The sequence below is a fragment of the Cucurbita pepo genome, chromosome 13, assembly GCF_057944985.1.
Source record: "Cucurbita pepo subsp. pepo isolate OVF chromosome 13, ASM5794498v1, whole genome shotgun sequence".
Classification (NCBI taxonomy): domain Eukaryota; kingdom Viridiplantae; phylum Streptophyta; class Magnoliopsida; order Cucurbitales; family Cucurbitaceae; genus Cucurbita; species Cucurbita pepo.
In genome coordinates this window covers 13994378-14015948 of record NC_141810.1, presented here as the reverse complement: position 1 = coordinate 14015948, position 21571 = coordinate 13994378, and the positions used below count along the sequence as shown (strand labels likewise).

The window sequence follows — 21571 nt, the reverse complement described above, 5'->3', positions numbered from 1 at the left end:
CTCCTCCTTCAATGACGATTCAATTTTTTATTTTTTTATTTTTGGAGTTTATACTTAGTTTCCTCGAGAACACAAAAAAAAAAAAAAAAAAAAAAAAAACTTAATTTTCAACGACCGAAAATAAAAAATAAAATGATTATAAAAGAGGAAATTAATTGTTTATTGGGATTGATTCCCTCATAGGTTGAAATTGAGGCATGTGAGTCAAGATAAGAGTCAATGTTTATCACAAAGAAGATGGGGTTTTCTCAATTGTCAATCCAAAACGTTTGACCAAATGGGAATAAGGAATCAACATCACTGTTTCAAGTAATATCAACCAATTTTCTTTTTGTCCAAATAAGATAATGGTCTTGAAATAATGAATTTATTGATTCAAGGAAATGATGGTTGTCTGTTGTCCCTAAGAAAACAACAAATTAAAGTCAACGTAAGGGTAGTAAAGTAATTCAACACACTGATTCAGAACTTGGAGAGAGTAGAGTGAGGACATCTCCCCCTACAAACATCACATATTTCTAATATCTAAATTTTTGTTACTATATGTTTTCATAAGCCATGGAGATTTGGATGTCATCAAAGCCAAAAAAGAAAAGAAGAAGTTATACGTACTTGTAGGAAGATGGTTGTTGTCCCCTGCTCGGGCAATTGTAAAGGCCCGTCCTCTCTCTATATCTTCTTCCCTCTTAACGGCTACGACCTCTGCTTTCTTTATAAGGGCGTAGAAACCTCTCCCTGATAGAAGCGTTTTAAAAACCTTGAAGGGAAGCCCGAAAAGGGAAACTTAAAGTCTGCTAGCGATGGGCTTGAGCTGTTACAAATGGTATTAGAGTCAGATCCTAGACAACGTCCCAATGAGGACATTGGCTTCTAAGGAGGTGGATTGTGAGATTCTACATGGGTTGGAGAGAGGAACGAAACATTCTTTATAAGGGCGTGGAAACCTCTCCCTCATTGACACGTTTTAAACCCCTTGAAGGGAAGCCCAAAATTTGCTTGCGGTGGCTTGGGCTGTTACAAATGGTATCAGAGCTAGATCCTAGACAGCGTGTCATCGAGGACACTGGCTCCCAAGGAAGTGGATTGTGAGATCCTAAATAGGTTGGAGAGAGGAACAAAGCATTCCTTATAAGGGTGTGGAAACCTCTTCAAAGGGGTTTTAAAAACCTTGAAGGAAAACTCGAAAAGGAAAGCCCAAAGAGGACAATATGTGCTAGCGGTAGACTTGGGTTATTACATTATCATTGCCACCACTCCGAGGACCAATATCCCTATTGTAGCCATTGTCTTTGACATAGCCATTTTGAGGATAACGGTCACTAACATCATATCTATCAAAGCGATCTCCAGCAAAAGGGTACCTGCAGAGTTTGCATACAAAATTTCAGATGTAGTGCCAGGGCGTACACATAGAGAACGTATGTGAATGAGTGTATAACACATGTAGGAAGATGCTGCTCACTCTTCCATCCTCACATCACTATAATTATTAGAACAAATAAGAGATGTAAAAAACTACCAGTTGTAGTCTCGATTTCCATACTTATGATCTCTACCATCAAAATGATCTCTATCACCATATCGCCCTTCATCATAACGGTCATCCACATACCAGTCGCAATCTCCTCCAAAACGATCCCCCATGGCCATCACCATCAAATCGAGAACGTGACGAAAATGAACCTATACCCCCCCAAGTCCACCACTAACTGAAGAACAGTCTCGTGCCCAATGCCCTGGACTTCCAAATTGAAGCATTCATCTTGCCCTACAGATCTATCTCCTCCTCTCCCAAAACTAGCTCTACCACCAGATGAATAGCCTCCTCCTCTGAGGCATGGCTCTGCATCATCTCCCTCCATCTTAGGTTCAGCCTTATTTACTGAGATAATCCGCTCACTAAACTCATGCCCATGCATCTCTCTGATTGCATCAAGTTAAATATCTCTTCAATGCTCTTGAATCTTAAAGGAGCAGACATCAGGTATGAACTACTTTGCAAAATCATTTAACAAGGAGGCCCCGTGTACATCAACAAAAAACTGAGTATTAGAGTTCTAGAAGTATCTGCTCAACCCAACAACTTATAACACAAATTTAGTCTCTGGATTGTCAGGGAATTGAGGTGTATTATTTTGACAATGCTTTTCTTACAAAATACTATCAGTTTCCCACCAATTTCTTCCAATGTACGTATACTGATGGATAGCATTTCTTGTCTACTAACACCATTTCTTCCAAGAACAGTAAGAAACAGAGCCCGAATCAAACTATGTGCTACAATCTAGCAAGTAAAACTAATCTGAAGAACTCGGATTCATGTAGCTTAAATAAATCAATACATCCTGATGGTTTCCACGTGCACAAAATTTAATTAATAAACAAATGAGAAACACAAGACGAAAGTTTACCTGAGCTTCAAGAATTTTGCCGAACCGGCTGAAAGCATTCTAAAGCTGATCTCCGAGATATTCAATGAGAGTCCTCCAACAAACATTCGCAGCCATTACCTCCTCCGGCTATCAATCAGATGCGATTCCTACAGAAAACAAAAAACATAACTGGAAACTGAATACGATCTACTCAGAAAATACAGAAATCGAGCCTCTCCGCCTGATTCGACATGGTCCATTTCAAATCAAAATTTCAGAGTTGCAAAGAGAGAAGAATTAACACTCACCTCTGTGCCTGTAGTAGCAAGTCCATGAGCGCCACAGGGTGTGCAGGGTGCAGGGTTCAAGGCTCCAGAGCTTAAACCCTCTATGGTCCGTGGTCGAGTTATTCCGCGGTCCGTACTAACTTATAAAATTTTGGGCTTGGGCTTAATATTGGGCCTGTGACTGGGCCTGATCTTGGGCTTGGGCTTGACTCTTTTCTGGTAGTGGACATGGTCTTTTTTGGGGCCTCTTGGTGTTATTTTAAAGACTTGGATTTTATGCAATTTATTTATTCGAAATAAATCAATTTTAATCCCTAAATTTGTATTAATTTGGAATTTAAAATTTTAATTTAATAAAAATAGACCTTAAAATATTGGAATGTATATAAAAAAGCTTCCTAATTATTATTATTATTTATTTTTCTAATTTTTTCCGATTTTAATCCCTAAATTTATACTAATTTGGAATTTAAAATTTTAATTTAATAAAAATAGACCTTAAAATATTGGAATGTATATAAAGAAGGGCTTCCTAATTATTATTATTATTATTATTATTATTATTTATTTTTCTATTTTTTCCAATTTTAATCCCTAAATTTGTATTAATTTGGAATTTAAAATTTTAATTTAATATAAATAGACCTTAAAAATTAAAAATAGAATGTATATAAAAAAGGCTTCCTAATTATTATTATTATTATTTATTTTTTCCGTCTTAATTTTGATGCGTTTTTAAATGCAGAATACAAGCAAGATCCGCGTGTAGAAACAACGATGACTTGGAATGACAAAAATACCCCTTCTACAGAAGTTCGGTAAAGGGTTTTTCCGTCAATTCACATCATTGGAAAAAATAGTTAAACCCCATTATCCATTCCTAGTCACATCCACGTCAGCAGCCGACGCGAGTCGTCAAATCGGAGAAGAAAACGCCATGCATTTTGACGAAAACGATCGCGATTTTTTCTGTTCTCATTTCCATTTTCTTTCTCTTTGAGCTTCGTTATCTGCTTTTCGCTTGAACACAGACACCGAGATTTGGATTTTTTTTGTTAATTGCATTGTGTCTGTTCTTCTTTATCGATTGGAATAATGCATTGGTGATGTTTCCACCTCGAGGTATGAATTTGAATGCGCTTTTTTCTGGTGAATCTGTTTCTTCTTTCTGTTGTTTTGATTTCGATTCCGATTCTGTGTGTTTTTGTTCCTTGGAAGTGCGCGCTTGGATGTTTATTGGACCAAATGTATTTGATATTGTGTAGAATCTGTTGCGCTGGTGGCTCTTTTTACGGGATTTTGATTTGTTCCCGACGTTATTTTTCATTTCGAGATTAAATTCGCTTTTCCATTAGGTTCGAATTCGATGGTTAGGTTTTGGTTAGGTCATGTTAGGTGTGAGAGCAAAAGAATCCTAGGTCGTATAGTTGTAGTGTTTTCGGTTGAGGAGTTGGGAACTCTCGTCTCTCATTTATTTTATTTTATTTTATCTTGATCCTCTAAAATGATGGAGAATGTTAAATTTCTTCGAAGAACCATCTAGCATTTGATTTCTTTACGGGAGAAATGGTATTAAATTTCTGTTAATTTACTTGATTGGCTCATCAGACGACACTCCGGGTCCTCAAAACGGACCTATTGATCTGATCGGACCATGACGATAATTGGAGCCTCATTTGTTTTTTCTTGACAAATAAACAGTATTGATTCAGTTCTATGCATTTTTATGTCATCGAGGTGGATAGAGAAACACGGTCTTGTCTGCTTTATGGAACAAGAAACAGGGTTAGTTCCAGTCCACCGAATCTGTATTGGTTTAGTTCATACTTCAGAGTACGGAAAGAAGAAAAGTTTGAGGATCCTGAAACATTCACGGTTCTTGATTTGAAAAAATTTCTTAGTGGCCAATGGAAATGTTACTTAAGAAAATTTTTCCACCGAATCTGTATTGGTTTAGTTCATACTTCAGAGTACGGAAAGAAGAAAAGTTTTGAGGATTCTGAAACATTCACGGTTCTTGATTTGAAAAAATTTCTTAGTGGCCAATGGAAATGTTACTTCAGAAATCTTTTTATAAACTTATTTACACTACGATCTCCTATTGAAAAGTAGTTCCTGATATACATTCAATTGAGGATCAGTTAGTCGGAGTCGAAGTAGATTATTTCGAAATATTTCTCATCTATTCTATTATGTATGTGCATATGTTGCCATAAAAGTTTCTCAATACAGTTGAACATCAACCAGTTTCTTCGCTAGTTTTATTCTGTCAAGCAGGTTAAATAAGAAGTTCTGCAAATTTTGTTGCAGCCCATGTTCAAATAGCTTAACAAGATTGTGCGTTTCAGTTTGAAACTAGACTGATTGTTTTAATGGGCATATATAAAACTTGTAGTGAGAATATTGTTCAATTTTTGTGAACGTTGACTTTTTTTGTCAGTTGGTATGTTTTTCAGCTTGTCTTCTTGTTTCTGTTTCTAGTGGATAATATATATATATATGGTAACTAACTGTTCTGAGGAAGCCTTTTATGTCAGAACCTGCTAGGTATCTCTTGTGGGCATCTAAAAGAGAGTTCGTGCTTTATTATTGCAGGAAGGAATGAGTCTATTAGTTCAGAGAAGCTGGAGATGAGTAAAGAAAGTTCCCATACAAAAGAGAAAACGACTATTGGTCGTTCTTCATCTAGTGAAGTGAAGAAGCCTGCAGAAAAAGAGCTAAGCTCCTCCACGTTTGTTAACCAGGGTAAGGCACCTATTTTCAGTTTCTTGGAATTGGATTTTTTTATTTTTTATTTTTTTTATTTTTATTTTTTATGATTTATTATGCCTGTTGTAAACGGATGACCCCATGGAGCTTGGAAGTTTTAGAATAAATGCTTAGAAAGAAAAAAAAAAAAGTAGCAAAGCTTGTTGTTTGATTCTGTTGATGTTAGTTGTTTTTTAGGTTCCCTATAGCAATTTATGTATTCCATTCGAAATAGAGACTCCAATTAGACTCTCGTACTTAGGAGTGACTGACAATGGGAAACAATAAGTCCCAGCTAGTATCTTAGAAGATGTTGGCATTGGTTGACGAAATGGTGATGGAATAATTGAATTGATCTTAGTTTTCTGAATGTCGTAAATGCATGTATGGGTGTTAAAGGTGGAAGTCAGGAAAAACTGAAGGAAAATGGACTAATCTGGGCAGAGCTGATGTTTTCTGAGGGAAGATGGTCTTCTTCCTGACCTATAGGTTTTTGTTTCATTGATTGAATATCAGATGATGCAAATCATGAAAAGGGATCTACCATGAATTAAAAAGGAATTATTTGTTTCTTCAATCCTAGATTTCTTAAAATAGTGACACATTAAGATTGGTTTGAAATGTATGTTCATTATCGTTCTGTTTCGATGTGTTGTGTAGCTGCAATTCGTTGGCATGAGAGTAGAAAGAAGTGGGTCGATTCTAAACAATCTCAACAACAACAAAGAATGGAAAGGGATTCGATCATAAGGTGATCTCTCGCTCTTCTGAATTTTTTCAGTTGCAAAGAATTTAATCATTCCATCGTGCTTTTGCTTACAAGTAGTTTAGTTGGTGAACTTGAAAACAAGTTTATAATCATAAATGGAGATTTCTGCACGCACAGATAAAGTTGAACAAGAAATCCTACTGTGGTTATGAAGCTGCACAAAACACTGTAATACTATTAAAATAAACCCCGAAAAATAACAAAAATTATCCAAGAAAGGAGTGGGCAAACAAGTAGACCTCCCAGTTTTTGAGGATCAAAATATGCCTGAAGATATTATTAACTTAAGCTTATAGAATTTAAATTAAAATTTTTAAAACGTCGAGGTAGCAACTACTCTGGGATCAATTAAATGAAATTAGGAAATAAAAAGTTCTGTAGTTCTAGAATCAACTCTTTGGCAGGGGATAACTCGTCCATAGCCATAGACCATAACTAAGAAATCAAGATTATTTGTAATAGCTCCATTCATATGCGCAGCTGCTGGCCCACGTTATTATAAATGATTCAACAGGCTTAGCATTAAAGAGAAGTAAAGTGCAAGCAGAAATAGGTCATTTTATATCCTGAAATAATGTGCGTTTTCCATTTTTTAATGAACAAGTATTTGATTTTCTAGTGTTGCTTTCCTTGACCCCCATCCCAATAAAGAAACATTTACTATGCATATAATCTAAATGATAATTTTTCACTCTGAATTTGCAGCTGGTCAACAGCATATGAAGATTTGCTCTCCACTTACGAGCCCTTCAGTGAGCCAATACCTCTCCCTGTAAGCTTCTGAAAAGGGCATGCAATTACGATACATACATACATGTATGTATGCATGTATGCATATATATCTATCTATATATATATATTCCATCTGCCTGCTCAATCAATTGCACATTAAAACCAGATTTCTGTTAATGTTGCATGTGTTCTTGGTTCTTCTGATAAGGAACGTTATTGGGGTATTAATGATATCTTAATAAACAGCTAGGGAGTTTGTTAGGAGAGTTTAGTTTTAATTGAGGTGGACATTGATTAAGTTGGTTTAGGCTTGAGTGGCATCTCAAGAAAGGGGAGGTTCTCTTGTTTATCTTTTACGTCGCAATATGTTTCGGGTTCTATCAGCTGCCAATAACGTTTGTTGATGCTTGTGATGTGACTGGCAGGAGATGGTAGATTTCTTGGTTGATATATGGCATGATGAAGGGCTTTTTGACTAGATAACACAATAAATATTTAAGCAGTAGACAAGTTTCGAGACGAGGTACCGAGTTTCGGGATACTACCAGTTCTTCCATCTACTAATTCTATGAAGATTATGATCTTACATCGTTGTGATCTTTGTTCAAACTAGCAGCTAATTCAACATTTGTTTTATTGGCCTCTGTTTATGGGGTAACATCTGATATTTTTGCACAAGTTCAGAGTCGTGGACACTTATTTGGAGAATTACTTTTTATTTTTTATGTTTTCTTTTTCTTTTTTGCAGAGTTGCTATTAATGACTCTGATAAAAGTTAATGGTATTGTCGAAGCATCTAATATTACCAAATATATGATTTAATTAGTTAATTAATAGGTGATTTTGATTTAAGTTTGAAGTAAAATTATGTGTTTATTTATTTTTCTTTTTTAATTAGATAGATTTTGATTAAATTCTACAACATATTTGCAATTTTTTTTAACACATCGCAAGTGTTTCTTGTTTTGAATTTAAGTTTGATTTGAATGGTTTTATTTCTATGAAATTTTAAATTTTTGAAAAATATGTATTTATACCTATCTCTTAGGATGATTTACGGTTAAAGAGATTGCACTTGAACCACTAATGCACTCCAGACCTGTCGTTAGTCACACAACTACAATGCACGAACTGGACGAACTGGTACTGTTGTATTACAATTCGTAGCATAGCAGAGAGCACACTTGACAAGAGATAGACACAGACGGTAGAAAGAAGCAAGCCCCTAGAGTAGACGAACTTGTATTACAGTTCGTAGCATAGCAGAGAGCACACTTGACAGGAGATAGACACGGGCGGTAGAAAGAAGCAAGCCCCTAGAGTAGAGTGTGAGGGGGACATAGCTTCCATTTCCAAGTACAATCCTCCGCCTCAAGGCGTTATGTTTTTCCAAAAATTTTACTCGAAGCGCTACTTTTAGACCTTTGTATATTTAATTCTCAAATCTCATCATATAAATAGAAATTTAAACAAGCCCAAGTGCAATTTGCAAGTTAAATTAATTAAATTTTATGGCTAATTCATGAATCTTCAAAAGTGTAATAAATCCATAAAGCTCCTATAAATTGAAAATTTTTAAAATTTATTTATTTATAAGGTAATAAATTGGAGTTTATGCTACTAAAACTCTAAAACTTACAATTTCATGATTAATAAATACCAAAAGATGCTCTGTTCTCTCCATTCCAAACTTCAATAGCCATTCTAACAAAATAAAAGCCTGGCTCTTACAGCCTTGCTGCTGCTTACCTCGACCTTCCTCAAGAAAGACAGCTTTTATCCATAGCCAGAGCAGAGCCTGTTTTAAGGGCATATTAAATGAAGATAGGCAGTAAGGCACCACAGCTCATTTCCCCTCTCTTCCTCAGAGGTAGTATTTCTCCATTTCTCAACTTTGTTTTCGGTCTTCTCGACCATTAACCGTCCTGGACGATTGATTACTGAAGGCAGCAAACGAAGATCCCAGTGATGTGGTCGACTTCCTCCACAAGATACTATTACTAGCCGACATATTCTCGTTAAGCTTAAATCTGAAGTGAAATCTTCTGAGCAATCAATCTGCAGGTTGTAGGAAAAAATGGCTTAATGTCATTGCCATTTCAAAAAAGGACTCCACTTCTACAAATTGGGAGTGGGTGAATTTAAATTCTAAGAGATGCAATAGTAAAAGATTTCATAACATCACTGTTTTTTCAAGAAGCCTATTTCAACTTCAGCTATAAAATGAACGGTTAGAAGAGAAAGGACTTTAAACTAATTTCCCTTGGTCTTTTATCAATATGGTTTTGGTCAAAGTTCATTTTGTTGAACGAAAAAACAATTGTGAATCCATCATTTTCGATTCTTAATTAAAACCCTTCTTTTCCAAGAGAGCATCTTAGAAGTCCCAATGTACAGGATCGAATATTTATATGCCATTCCAATCAGATTAAAAAACCTTTCTTTTCCTTTTTCACCGACGACTTTACTCCGAACAAACCTCCTCCTGTTGGTAAGGACAACAAAGCACACGGGCGGAGGTCTACAATCAGATTTAATCCTATCTTCTCTGCTATAAGTGTGATTTAGATCTAGTAGGTGCAAAATCTAAGAATGCCTTCTGAATGTTATCCTTGAGACATCCTGAGCTATGCTCTCACATAGAATTTTGCGTTAAAGCCTCGGTGTTTGTCATCAGGATTTTCCCACTGTAAGTGCTTCCTCAATTTTGGTCAAGTCAATGGCTTAGATGAAAAGTAAAGGCAATCCAGAAAAGCCAAGGGATTTCGCAAAAGAATTAGTCCAATTGACATTGAGAGGGAAATAATTACATAAGCCTTTGAAGTGGATACACACATACACCAATTTGAAATGAAGGAACAGAACTAGATGAGTACAAAACAGAGAAAAAGGAAAAATCTCCATTTTTATCATCAAAGCCTTTGGAATCGATACACACACAGAAAAATTTCCACAGAAAATGAATAATAGACTAAGAGGTGACCTGATTCTCCCTATGAGTTTGTTTTTTTTCTTTTGATAAGAGATTCTCCCTATGAGTTTGTTAGGATTCAGTTGTTGTTGTTGTTCTTCTTCTTCAGGCTTAAACTGTTAATAACAGTATGTCTGTCCTTTTGAGTTCAACATAACATTTGGAGTTGGGGATCTATTGGGTAAGGGGATGTGTCTTAACCAATTGAGCTATGTTCAAGTTGGCTAGCTCTTATCCTTGAAATTCCTGACATTATCATGAAGCAGAAATTAAGCTACCTACCTATAACTCATTCTTAGTTAATGCACCTGGCAGCCTAAATTTAAGGTTTGTAAGCTTAATTTCATCTAACAATGTCTCCCAAACATCATGCACCAAAATCATACAGAAATTAGAGGCTCAAAATATGATGTACGACAGAAGAAAAAAACCCATAAAAGTAAAAACCACGTACCTTCGCAAACTCTTTCCAAAGAGACAAGCTGAAAGTTACTCATCTTCACCACTCTCGTCACTGAAATAACTCGCTTTCTTCGCTTTTTTCTTCTCTACAACGTTCTCACTGCTAGTCAGCAGTCTTTGGTCTGCATCTCCGTCCACCACTGAGGCCCAATTGTCATCCTCAAAACCTTCCCCATCATCCGATCCCCAATCCTCCTCGTGTCTAGCACCGACTCCACCCTTTCTCACCCGCTTCGGTTCAGGTCGCTCCCTTGGCCCCAATTGATTTTTAGGACACTCATAAGACAAATGTCCATCAACTGCGCCGCACTCGTAGCACCTACTCTTGTCCTTATAAACCCTCTTCCTTATAAACTCAGCGGCGCGACCATTATCATTCGCTATAGCAACCTTCAGAGCACGGCCATTCAAAATCTTCCCATGCATCTGTTTCACGGTCTTGACCGCGTCGTCCTGAGAAATAAACTGGACGAACGCAGCGCCGCGAGACTTGCGAGTCTGGCGATCTTTCAACACCGTAACACGAGCGATCTTACCGAAAGTGGAGAAGAGAGTATGGAGATCGGAATTAGTGAGTGAATAGTCGAAATTGGAAACGTAGACAGTAGACTTCGAAGGAACCAAACCACCAGAACCTCCGCCGGACTTGGTGGAAGAGTGTGACTGCGATTGCGATGAGAAGTGCGACTGTGAAGACGACGACGGCGGCGGTGGGGCAGAAGAGGTGGCGGAGGGATATCGATAATAGAAGGTTTCGTCGTCGTCGCTGTCGCTATTAGGGTTTTTGGCTCTCTTCCCCTTGCGCGACATTTTTCCACCGACCGTCTCCAGCAAACGACCAATTTGGCGGTCATTTAAAGTAACCGCACTTTTTTAGGTTAAAATACAATTTTGACCTTTTATTTTAATTTATGCCCCTCAATTTTTTAAATTAAAATTAAAATTAAAATTAAAATTTTTCAATTTTTTTTTTTAATTTCTATATCTACTTAATAAAAAATAAAATGTTAAAAATATATAAAATTCAAATTCATATTCATATTTAAGAGCTATTTATCTTCAATTTTTTTTTTAATTTATCAGAAAACTATTAATATTAATATTTAAAATTTAATGGTCTCTTAATTAACATTTTAAAAAGTTCAATAATTAAATAAAGAGAAATTTAAAATTATAATTTAACTTTTTAAAGATTATTAATATATTTTTTTTCTTTTCTAGTACGAGTATAATTAAAATATTGCTGATGTTTTTATAATATATATATATATATATTATTCAATTTGGCCTTATATATTATGGAAAAATTCAATTAAGTCCCATAAAATTATTAAATTTGTTAAGAAAAAAAAATAAACAACCTCTAATAAACTAATTTTCTGAAATTTCCATGCCAAGGGTATTTTCGTAATTTTACTTTATTACAATAAGAGAATCTACGAGCAGAAGAAGAAATCCCCCCACGAGAGCGAGAGAAATAGGTTAGCTGCTTCTCCAAGCCCCACCGGATTCAATGGCAGAGCTCTGCTGACGGAAATAAATTCGAATTTGGCTCTACATGCCGTCGTCGGCTAACTTTTCTGTAAAGCCTGAAGAAGAACACAAAATTCAGCGCTTTCATCTGCCTCTAACGACCCTCAAGAAGCCTGAGCGCCTCGGTTTTCTAGGGTTTCCTGTAAGTGATCCTTTCTCTCTTTTTTTGCGAATTTATCCATTTTAATCATGCTTGTTTTCTTATATGTCCTGGCACTGGTTGAAGAATGGAGATTCTATTTTAAATTTTTGTAAAAAAATTACGATAGTTTAGCTGGGTGTTGGCAAAGAGAGCTAATTCCCTTCATGATAAGAATGATCTTCTAGGATCGTAATTATAGGTTTATCTCTAAATTATGATCTCAGGTTAGGTTTGACAATAGCACTGCTTCAATTCTACTCCAAACCAAGGATCACAATAAGGATCTTTGTAATGTCAGTAAATAAGAAATCAATATTGTGTTGCTGTGAAGAAATGATGAAAAATGGTTAATTTCTTCGTAGTTTTATCTACTTCCTTTGTCATTATTTACGTCTTGGGCTTTTCAAGTCAATTCTTGCTGCATCCTTTCATCTAAATTTATAAACTCTCAAATCAAGCTGTAACAAATCATTACTTTGTTGACAACTCTTGTTGGGAATTTAGGAGGCGCAAGCTGCTGTGGTAAGTTGGATGGTTGTCCCACTTTGTTTGGAATCTGATGCTGAGCTGATATTTTATTTCAGCAAAAACTTAAAACAACCTCAAATGAAGAATGTTGTTTTCATTAAAAAAATCCCATCAATTGTCTCAAAAAGCCAACCAAAATCGGGTAAACCTGACCCAATCATAATCATTTGCCACAGAGTTTGAAACAGTCTGGTATTTAGTTTATGGCCTTGGCGGTTATGGAAGGGCTCAATGGCTTATATTTGGGTTGGGCACAATCCATAATTTTGGAACATATTACAAGTATGGGGCGTCACAATCGCACTCTTGCGGCAACAAAACAGCGATTGTGCGACACTTGTTTTAACCCAGCGAACAAGTCAGCCGTGAGAAATTTGGACGTTGCGGACAGCGTCGGCATATGTTCAGGCCTCGAGTCACGTTTGCGATAAATGTTTTAGAAAATGTGAAGAAAGTAACATTTGAAAACTATTTGAAAGAATTGAAGAAAGTAACATTATATGACTATAAGCAAATAGAGGAAGACCACAACTTAAATAGCATATAACTCATTGTAGGAAGAAGTAGCAACTAGTTATATCTCCCTATAGTACATTTTGAGACATCTTAGCCCTGAAGGGTGTAGACATGATTTTGGTGAACAGTCATACACCTCCATATTGACACAACATGAAATAGTAAAGACCTACTAAGATGAAAGCATGTGAAAGGAGTTTGGAACGGACATGTGTAACACGTCCTGGACAAGCATGATCGGGACATCCGACATGCAGCCATAGACAACACGCCTTGGATAAGCATGAGCATGACACGAGGCACCCCTAGGCCCCAAGTTTTGATGGTAACAGCTCTTAGATTGGACATCGTAATTGGAAGTCAAAGTTGACGGTTGATATACAGTGGCATTATAAAGATGCCTATCCCCTTAAGTATATCTTGTAGGTTCTCGATGTTAGCGTCACAGCTCAGTTTCATCTTTCATTTTCTTCTCCCTATCACTGTGTTTAGCTTGGCTATGTTGTAATATTATGTTGGCTAACCAGTCTCTAGTGTGTGTCAATCACAATTAAGCGAGGTTGCTCGTACTTCTTTGGGACCATTGTGCATGCAGTTGATTTGGAAACACCATTGCTGAAGTGGTAGGGACTTAACATTGAAAAGTAAGAAATGAAACTTGGAGCTATAATGAACAAACTACAGTGTAGAAGATGTAAGGTAACAATCGTTGTTGACTAAATATTAAGAAGTGAAAGACTCAAAAACTAAGTGCAGATATAGCCCATAGTTAGACAATATTCACAATGAGATTCACCTACATGTTTATATGTCATGGCATGAAATTATATGTAAGCCCAAGCCTACCGCAAGCAGAAATTGTCCTCTTTGGGCTTTCTCTTCTGGACTTCCCCTCAAGTGTTTTAAAACGCGCCTGCTAGGGAGAGGTTTCCACACCCTTATAAATAATGTTTTGTTCTCCTCCCCAACTAATATGAGATCTCACATTCGAGGTTTAGCGTCCTTGCTGACACACCTCCCGATGTTTGGCTCTGCTACCATTTGTAACATCATCAAAGCCTTTCTTGGGGTAATTTGGCTCGAGAAAAGCCACCGTATTTTCATGGACTAAGCTATGAAATTCTCTTCTTTTTTTGAACACCTTATTTATTCTTTTCTATCTTGGTGTTAATTCTCCCCATACTTTTGTGATTGCCTCTCATTGGTCTAGCTTTTTGTAACTCACATGGAACTCATTGCCCTTTTGTAAATTCATACCATCTATGAAATGAAGGCTCTATGGTTCTCACATCTCCATGCTTAATTTCATGAGATATGCATATGAGTTTATGTTATGATGTCACAACTGCACCGTACAGAAGTTATTTATTAGAACAAGTATATTTACACGTTCTTTTAGCTTTTTTTTTTTTTTTTTAATGTGAACTTTGTTATTGGTTTTAGACCCCTGCCAATGCTTAAGTAAGCAAGGCACGCAAATCTAGGCGACAAAGAGGAGATAAGAGGTTGCCTTTTCTATAACTTTCAGATTCACTAAATTATTTGTTACATTGTTTTTTTAATCTATTCTTTGAATTTTTATCTTATTCTTAGTGTTGTTGTGGCACCTCAGCTCTGTTAATTTGTTTGTCTGTCTTCCATTTCTATTAGCAATTACATCTGTTATGTTTCATAAACCCAGTGATGAACTGCCATTCACCTTTGAAAGGATGCATGGATTCTCCACAGTTGATGGCTTTGTGGAGATAGCTGAAAGCTCAGCAGAGATGATCAAGTATATAGCAAATGAACCTTCAACTGGGCTTTTCTACGTTCAACAGCATACAAAAAATGCTGTTCCCAATGTTATCAATCTAAAGAATAGTGTCGTGGACAAGTCTCACGAAACAACTTTGCACGCTGAAGATTCGGAGGATTCAATCACGATGTTGCAGTCGATGAAAGACTGTGGGTTTCCTATTGCTGATGAAATGATCCGAGACATCAAGAAGTCTCTTGCAGTCATGTCAACCAAACAACCAAGAAGAGGTTTGATCCGTAATACTTCTGGTACGCAGCAGCCAGGGAGAATGAGCACTTGGAGATCAGCCACGTGGGGGCGAAGCGCAATCGTTGCCCCACGCGATGATGACAGTGGTGGCTACATTTCGACAGTATTCAAATCAGCGAGAGAAAAGGCAAGCAACTTCAAGTGGCCACAACTTGACATCAAGGAAGATCTTGCACAGGTCGAAGTCGATGAGCTACCACCACAACCTAACGAACCACCGGTTGCATCTGCTAGTTCTACTTCATCACAGCCAGATATAGACACTGAGGAGTTGCCTCTGGCCAGACAAGTTAATGATGAGTTGCAACGGGACAACCAGGTTGATGTCGGTATGAATACCGATTTACTTTCGGTGTCCGATAATTTCGACGACTTCAGGGCTGATAAAGAAGCAAAACTGGAGGAGTGGTTGGGAGGGTCTGGCGGCTTGAAAGATGTCAAAGAGATTTGAGGGCAGGGAAAGGCCATCAACATTAATTTTGTGTAGTATAACTGTAAAAATTATCAGATAAAGATCACTCTGCACACGTTCTCTTCCATCATTTTGTCCGACCCTTAACTTCTAGAGACATCATTCCATAAATTTATTAAATTGCACTAGTGATGAGTTGTATTCCCATAGTTTTGTAACATGAGGCTGTTGAAACAAATATTTATTGTAGTGACAGATTAATATTTATTTAGTTTTTCGCCTTTTAATTAAATATCCTACTTAATTGAGCTGATGTGGAATCACCTGAAAAGTAGAGTTCATATTAGTTTGTTAAATTAAGTATCTCGTTTATTTAAGATTCAAATCATTCTACGAGAGATCGATTAAATTTTAAGGTAAGAACATTTGTTTGAGGTTTAGGTATTTTATTTTCTTCGCATCTTTCTTTTTAAATTTTATATTGCATGATTGACGTCTTTATCTCAAATAAATTACGGATAGGTTGATAATACTCATCTAATAAGTGAAATCGTCAATTATATTACGCGATCCGTCTTCATTAAACTAAAGCTAACAATTCTACCTTCTTTCTGTTATAGCAGAGTACACATTTGGCTGCAGTAATATTTACTGAGCATAGAGCAACTTTGCTCCAGTAAAAATTCTAACAATCAACTTTGAAGTAAATAATTCAAAACCTTTGTCACCCAATATCACATGAAAGTCCATATACGTTGCTTTGAAGCATATGCAGGGAAATGAAAATGATGACGATCCGCTCATAAGGTGCTGATTCCAATGTGAACTCATCATAAAGCTGAAACAGGTGCTGAATCTTTTTCTCAGTAAAACAAGCTCGGCATCTACAGGTCATGGCTCAGGTAATACTATTTCCGGGTCAATAATTTCAGTTTTATCGAGCTCAATTGGTTAAGACATATGTTCCAGCCGTGTTATTGTAAGGGATCTATGTTTTGACGGTTTCATTATCTGGCTGGAACAAAGAAGTTGCCTTTTTAACGGTTAATCGTGTCGACGGTAGAGAGTCCGAGGAGAAATCTACTCATTGCTTCAAAATGTCATGTTGGTTTTGATCTGTGAGAGGCATCAGAAATTTTATCAGGGGAAGGTTGGATGATCATGACATGAATTAAAGACAAGAAAATGAAGTAAAACCAATCTTATCAGTCTTTAACCATTGGTAAAAAAGAGTTATTCAACATAACCACACACTGCAATAGAGCGCAAGTACATTCATGTTAGAGATAATTGATGGTTCATCCGAGGCTCGATGTAACCACGATAGAAAGTCCATTCTCGAAAAATTCTAAAGCGTATGCCTATCGACATCACTCTTAAAATCAAGAGGATTAGACTATTTACCTGAACGAAGGGCTGCGGAGGAGTCTTGATCCATCGGTTTAATGTTCTCCAATACTCGATCGTTCGATGTGTTTGAAACAGGAGCATCTGCTACCTTGGTACTGCTTCTCACTATTTTGGCCCTCCTAAGGAGAGAAACAAGATTGCCAATATTGGAAAACTCAGAAAATCGATCGTCAAAGGAACGGTGATAGAAGATGTTAAGACATGTACCTGACTACATTTCGCTTCAGAGTGCTCGTTTTCATCTTCGATGTCCCTTTAGGAAACGAAGTAAAAAATTCAAATTTGATCTATAATAAATTTGACTGAAATGGGGGACAAGTAGATGTAGATCATGCTCACCTGTTTTGAGAGCTAAATAAGTTGAGGAAGGTTTCTTATTCCCCCTCTCAGCTTTAATGGAAGCAATTACAGAATCAGCATTAGGACCCAGACCTTTTCTTCCTACTAGTCTCACTCCTAGCTTCTCACAGAGGTAATTCAACCTCGTTTCATCGCCCCCTCGCACCTCTCGGAGTTCGAGGGCCTGTTGCCTCGACAACATTGTATAAACATGAAGCTGTTGCTGTTGACTAAAGTGTGATTGAAGTTGTTGGAAAAGCAACTTATTTGTGTGCTGTTGATCTGAGTTCGAACCTTCATGGTTCTTCTTCTGTGAATCATTAAATGTCACCCTTAGAATGACTGTTGACTTCGGGTCAGCATTCTTTCGACCAAAAATGACAGAGAAGCTTCCGAATTCTAAATCTGGCTCTCGAAATAGATCTGCAAGAAGACAAGCACAAGAGTGTGCATTTTTGGAAGGGCCTCTATCGATCTTCAGCCTCAAAGCTCGAGCATTGGCGTAGTTGGCCATATTGGCTGCTTCTCTTAGTCCACTGAGAAACGCTCCATGCATAGTTGCTGGATATCGCCTTGTAGTTGCCTCACCAGCAAAGAAGAGTCTTCCATCTCCCACATTTTCTGCTAGAATGTCATAGTCATCACCCGATGCCCCCACCGCAACATTTGAGTAAGAGCCGAGACTAAATGGATCGCTAGCCCATCTAGTACAGACTGTTTGAATAGGCTCTGGGACATCAATTCCTTGGGGTTCATAGATACCTGCATCTCTTTACGCTAAGAATCTTTTAACATCACATAATTAACTAGAGCAATCATTGGAAAGTGATATTACAAACATTCCAGTAGGAACACACAATGAAGACAAATAACAACACTCAAAACACTTCAATACTTCAAAAGGGAGAAAGGAAAGGATAGAAAGCTAGGGTTCTCCTGGTCCGACGTTTCTAAACGTGATGTACTCGGACATCTTAAGTTTTTCTAGAAGGCTCCTTTCCCACTAAAACTTTTCATCTGAGGCATTCTTCAACAAAATTCCTACTTTCCCACAAAAAAGAAAGAATGAAAAATCAGTTAATGCTATAAAAGAAGACTCGGTGAGAGATCATTAATTTCGATCTAAGATTTCAATGACCGTTCCTTTCAAAATTGACAATTTGTTAGATGTGTTCTAGAAATGTCTGCGATCGAGTAAATAGCTCGACAAATGAATGGATCGGATCGAATTGGAAAATTGAAAGATTTGTACAAGTTATATCTTTCATCAACACTTTGAGTAAAATCGTGAGGTATGAATATGTTAGATACCTGTGACTCGATTGGTGAAATAGTATCTCTCTCCAAACATGTTTTTCTATACAAACCACCAACGGCGCTGAAAAAGTCTAACTACATTTTCACAGGATCAAAAGTCGTCACTTTTAATCTTGCCCCTTATCTTAAAAAATCAAATCTAAATCGTAACCATGTAATCGCTAACAAAATCTTCGAGTAAAAATGGTAGACAACTAACTTTGCAGGGAAAAGTTCAAGTTAAGAGATTTTTTGCAGAAAAAATGGCACGAGCATTAAATTATTACCCTTAAGAATTTCAATAACCCGGGTGACGGCATCTGTAGGGGGCATGCTCTCGAACTTATGTGCAGCTTCACCTGCAACCAAGGCTATCAACAGAGGACCACCAGCAACAGTTGCATAGTTGTAAAATAGAAAGAACTCTCCTCGACGGCTTGGATCATCAGACAGATGCCCAAAGGTATCAAGATCCATTTCCCAAAACACACGGGGAAAGAGCATAGCAACTTTATTCAACAGTCCAAAACCCAACCTCTTTATTCCATCCAGCTTCCTCTGAGGCAATTCTGGGATGAACTTAATAGAACCACTCTTCAAAACGCCCAGAGGTACAGTGCACAAAGCCATATCACCTTCAAAGACCTGGTTTCCAGCAATAACCTGCACACCATGACTACTGTATCTAATGGTGTGAACTGTTTTCTCATATAAAATTGAAACATTTTCAGCCAGTGCTTGAATCAACCTTCCATTGCCTCCAGCCAAGAAGCAATGGTCTCCTCCCATGTCATACGGATCGTCTTGGTCCCAGAATGCAAGTGAAAGCTTCGACAGCAAACCCGCATTTGCATATTCTAGATTAGCAAGATGCCAATTGAACAAGTTCATCTCTTCGCTATTAACTGCATCCTCATGAGCCTGCCAGAACGTTTCCAGTGCTGCACCGAGAGAAACGTCGACAGAGACCTCACCCATTGACTGCCTGAGCATACTTGCCTTGTCCAAAAGATGGTTAAATGCAGTTTCCACCTTCAAGTCCATATCAGGATCCACGGGCTTCCCGCCCAGCCTATAGAGTGGACACTTATCTCTTACCTTATGAAGAGAATAACCTAATTGTCTAGCCATAATCCCAAGTGGGTTTCCCAAGGTACCAGTCAAAACACTCCCACCTAAATCTGCAGCTGCACATACCCTATTTCCTCCCTCCATCTTCTTCGTATACACCCGCCCGCCCGCTCGCTTCCTGCCCTCCAGAACAGTCACCTTAAAGCCAAAACGCATCAGTTGCCTAGCGGCAGCAAGCCCTGCCAGTCCCGCGCCGACCACAATTACATTGGGCTTAGATGGTTCGGAAGGAATCTTTTCTTTGATTGCAGGAGCAACCCCAAAATTAATATAGCCATGTGAAACCAAGTAATTATAAGCAGTGTCTAGTAAAGTATGACAGTGTGTAGGTATAGAATCAATAAGCATCTCCTTAGTCACCCAATTCGACACATTCTCACGCCACTTAGCAATAATGTGATTCCGAATGATAATATAGTTCACCTGTTCAATACCTCCGATAACAGAGACCACCCGAGCATCAATTTCATCCTCCGTTAAGTGATCAGCAGGAAATCCGGCCGACAGCGCAAGTAAGGCCTCGGCAGTGGATTCTTTATTAATCACGATAATCTCATCGGCCACATCTGGAACATTAGCACTAGCACTTTCAGTGCTAGTTCTGGCTGCCGGTACAGACGCTGAAGAAGAGGAGGAAACGATGCCGTTGTTACCGTTGTTGCCATTGTTGCCGTTGTTCCCGTTGTTGCCATTGTTGCCATTGAAACCTCCGATGGGAAAGGGAGGGAAATTAAACGACGTGACGCTTCGCTGTGGTCTGCCTCTTCTCCGCTTCTTGGGAACTGGAAACGGAAAAAACTGGCTCGAACCAATATTAGGGTCTAGATTTGGAGTGATACTCGTGTTGATCGTTGTATCGGAATTAGGGTTAACATTGAGGCTGAAGTTCTCTTCCGGCAAAAACAGAGTGAACGGAATCGGCGGGAACGAAGCAAATAATTCGGAGCTCTGGTCCGACGGATCCATGATTTTCAGGTGATCGGGAGTCCGAACAACTGAGAGGCGGTCGTCGGAGGAGAGGAAAACAATGGACGGTTTGTTTATTATCCGACAATGGGTAATTGGAGGACTTACCCGGGAAGAAATCGAGTTTACAAAAATACCCCTACGTTTTATTTTTGGAAAAATATCATTATTATATTATAAACAATTAATTACGTTAAATATAAAATTATTGTTAATTATTTTATTTTAACAATGACACATTAATAATTTTAGTCCTACAATTATTATATTTTTTATTTATTTTTATTATTATAAGTTGGACGACCTGATTTGGGATTTTGTACTCTGAAGCAATGGATGGTATCTGATTGTTGAGAAAATCAGTGTAAGAGTTTGACGGTTGAAAAGAACGAGAGTATGAACATTTTATTTGATTCATCAATATGGTTATTTCTTATCCAGACGAACGGTCGTGAGCTCTCTGAGGTCCTCCTAATGAGTCGTGAATGGGATATTATCGTAAAGGTCCATTTACAGACGAGAACCATAAGCCCTATTGGTCTCGTCTCGTTGTTTTGCCCCTCTTTGAGTGCCTTAAGATGAGTCGATGTTGATCGATGGTGTGGAAACTATGATGTTCCACGTTGGTTGGGGAGGAGAACAAACCACCATTTATAAGGGGTGGAAATCTTCCCCTAGCAGACGTGTTTTAAAGTCTTGAGGGCAAGCTCGAAATGGAAAGCCCAAAGAGGACAATATCTACTAGTGGTGGATTTGGGTCGTTACAATGGTATCAGAGTTAGACACCGAACGATGTGTCAACCTTCTTGCTATTCCTCAAAGGGGGTAAACACGAGGCGGTGTGCGAGTAAGGACGCTGGGCCCCAAAGGGGGTGGATTTGGGGACGGTCCCTGTTCCCCAAAGGGG

The 21571-nt window shown here is 37.8% G+C and overlaps 4 protein-coding genes and 1 long non-coding RNA gene across 12 annotated transcripts; 2 read left to right on the top strand and 3 right to left on the bottom strand.

Moving 5' to 3' along the window:
* Positions 1 to 348: 348 nt before the first annotated feature.
* On the bottom strand, positions 349 to 2763 carry LOC111809215 (uncharacterized). Its single transcript, XR_015411447.1, has 3 exons — positions 2681 to 2763; positions 2412 to 2539; positions 349 to 1361 (listed from the first exon to the last, which is right to left on the bottom strand). It is a non-coding gene; the product is annotated as an uncharacterized LOC111809215 (long non-coding RNA).
* A 789-nt stretch (positions 2764 to 3552) lies between these two features.
* On the top strand, positions 3553 to 7633 carry LOC111808097 (uncharacterized). Of its 4 annotated transcripts, none has more exons than XM_087117005.1 (5): positions 3553 to 3781; positions 5197 to 5404; positions 6068 to 6158; positions 6882 to 6948; positions 7334 to 7633. In XM_087117005.1, the coding sequence occupies exons 2-5, from the start codon at positions 5290 to 5292 to the stop codon at positions 7385 to 7387; spliced, it is 327 nt and encodes a 108-aa protein (XP_086973131.1). In that variant the 5' UTR covers positions 3553 to 3781; positions 5197 to 5289; the 3' UTR covers positions 7388 to 7633. The 4 variants fall into 4 exon arrangements, with proteins under 4 accessions (XP_086973131.1, XP_023549671.1, XP_023549670.1 ...); XM_023693903.2 differs by having other exon boundaries at positions 3554 to 3781; positions 5255 to 5404; positions 6882 to 6992; XM_023693902.2 differs by having other exon boundaries at positions 3555 to 3781; positions 5255 to 5404.
* Positions 7634 to 8473: 840 nt separating this feature from the next.
* U11/U12-31K (RNA recognition motif and CCHC-type zinc finger domains containing protein) lies at positions 8474 to 11191 on the bottom strand. The gene is made up of 2 exons (XM_023693823.2): positions 10334 to 11191; positions 8474 to 8966 (listed from the first exon to the last, which is right to left on the bottom strand). The coding sequence occupies exon 1, from the start codon at positions 11149 to 11151 to the stop codon at positions 10369 to 10371; it is 783 nt and encodes a 260-aa protein (XP_023549591.1). The 5' UTR covers positions 11152 to 11191; the 3' UTR covers positions 8474 to 8966; positions 10334 to 10368.
* A 593-nt stretch (positions 11192 to 11784) lies between these two features.
* Positions 11785 to 15814, top strand: LOC111809261 (uncharacterized). 5 transcript variants are annotated; one of them, XM_023695692.2, is made up of 3 exons: positions 11785 to 12016; positions 14504 to 14565; positions 14769 to 15814. In XM_023695692.2, exon 3 carries the CDS (start codon positions 14770 to 14772, stop codon positions 15559 to 15561), a length of 792 nt encoding a protein of 263 aa, XP_023551460.2. In that variant the 5' UTR covers positions 11785 to 12016; positions 14504 to 14565; position 14769; the 3' UTR covers positions 15562 to 15814. The 5 variants fall into 5 exon arrangements, with proteins under 5 accessions (XP_023551460.2, XP_023551458.2, XP_023551461.2 ...); XM_023695690.2 differs by having other exon boundaries at positions 14742 to 15814; XM_023695693.2 differs by lacking the exon at positions 14504 to 14565 and having other exon boundaries at positions 14789 to 15814.
* A 249-nt stretch (positions 15815 to 16063) lies between these two features.
* Positions 16064 to 20699, bottom strand: FLD (protein FLOWERING locus D-like protein). The gene is made up of 5 exons (XM_023695075.2): positions 18855 to 20699; positions 17272 to 18033; positions 17140 to 17185; positions 16927 to 17051; positions 16064 to 16638 (listed from the first exon to the last, which is right to left on the bottom strand). Exons 1-5 carry the CDS (start codon positions 20662 to 20664, stop codon positions 16607 to 16609), a joined length of 2775 nt encoding a protein of 924 aa, XP_023550843.2. The 5' UTR covers positions 20665 to 20699; the 3' UTR covers positions 16064 to 16606.
* Between the last annotated feature and the right edge of the window lie 872 nt (positions 20700 to 21571).

What these genes read in the sequence shown, in the direction of transcription:
- LOC111808097 (XM_023693902.2), top strand. An exon ending in GAAAGGGATTCGATCATAAG is followed by an intron (nt 6,159 to 6,881) that starts GTGATCTCTCGC and finishes CTGAATTTGCAG; the next exon opens with CTGGTCAACAGCATATGAAG. An exon ending in GTGAGCCAATACCTCTCCCT is followed by an intron (nt 6,949 to 7,333) that starts GTAAGCTTCTGA and finishes TGTGACTGGCAG; the next exon opens with GAGATGGTAGATTTCTTGGT.
- U11/U12-31K (XM_023693823.2), bottom strand. Translation starts at nt 11,151, where the DNA reads ATGTCGCGCAAGGGGAAGAGAGCCAAAAACCCTAATAGCGACAGCGAC.
- LOC111809261 (XM_023695691.2), top strand. Translation starts at nt 14,770, where the DNA reads ATGCATGGATTCTCCACAGTTGATGGCTTTGTGGAGATAGCTGAAAGC.
- FLD (XM_023695075.2), bottom strand. Translation starts at nt 20,664, where the DNA reads ATGGATCCGTCGGACCAGAGCTCCGAATTATTTGCTTCGTTCCCGCCG. An exon ending in GGTTATTGAAATTCTTAAGG is followed by an intron (nt 18,034 to 18,854) that starts GTAATAATTTAA and finishes AAAGAGATGCAG; the next exon opens with GTATCTATGAACCCCAAGGA. An exon ending in CTCCGCAGCCCTTCGTTCAG is followed by an intron (nt 16,639 to 16,926) that starts GTAAATAGTCTA and finishes TGCCTCTCACAG; the next exon opens with ATCAAAACCAACATGACATT.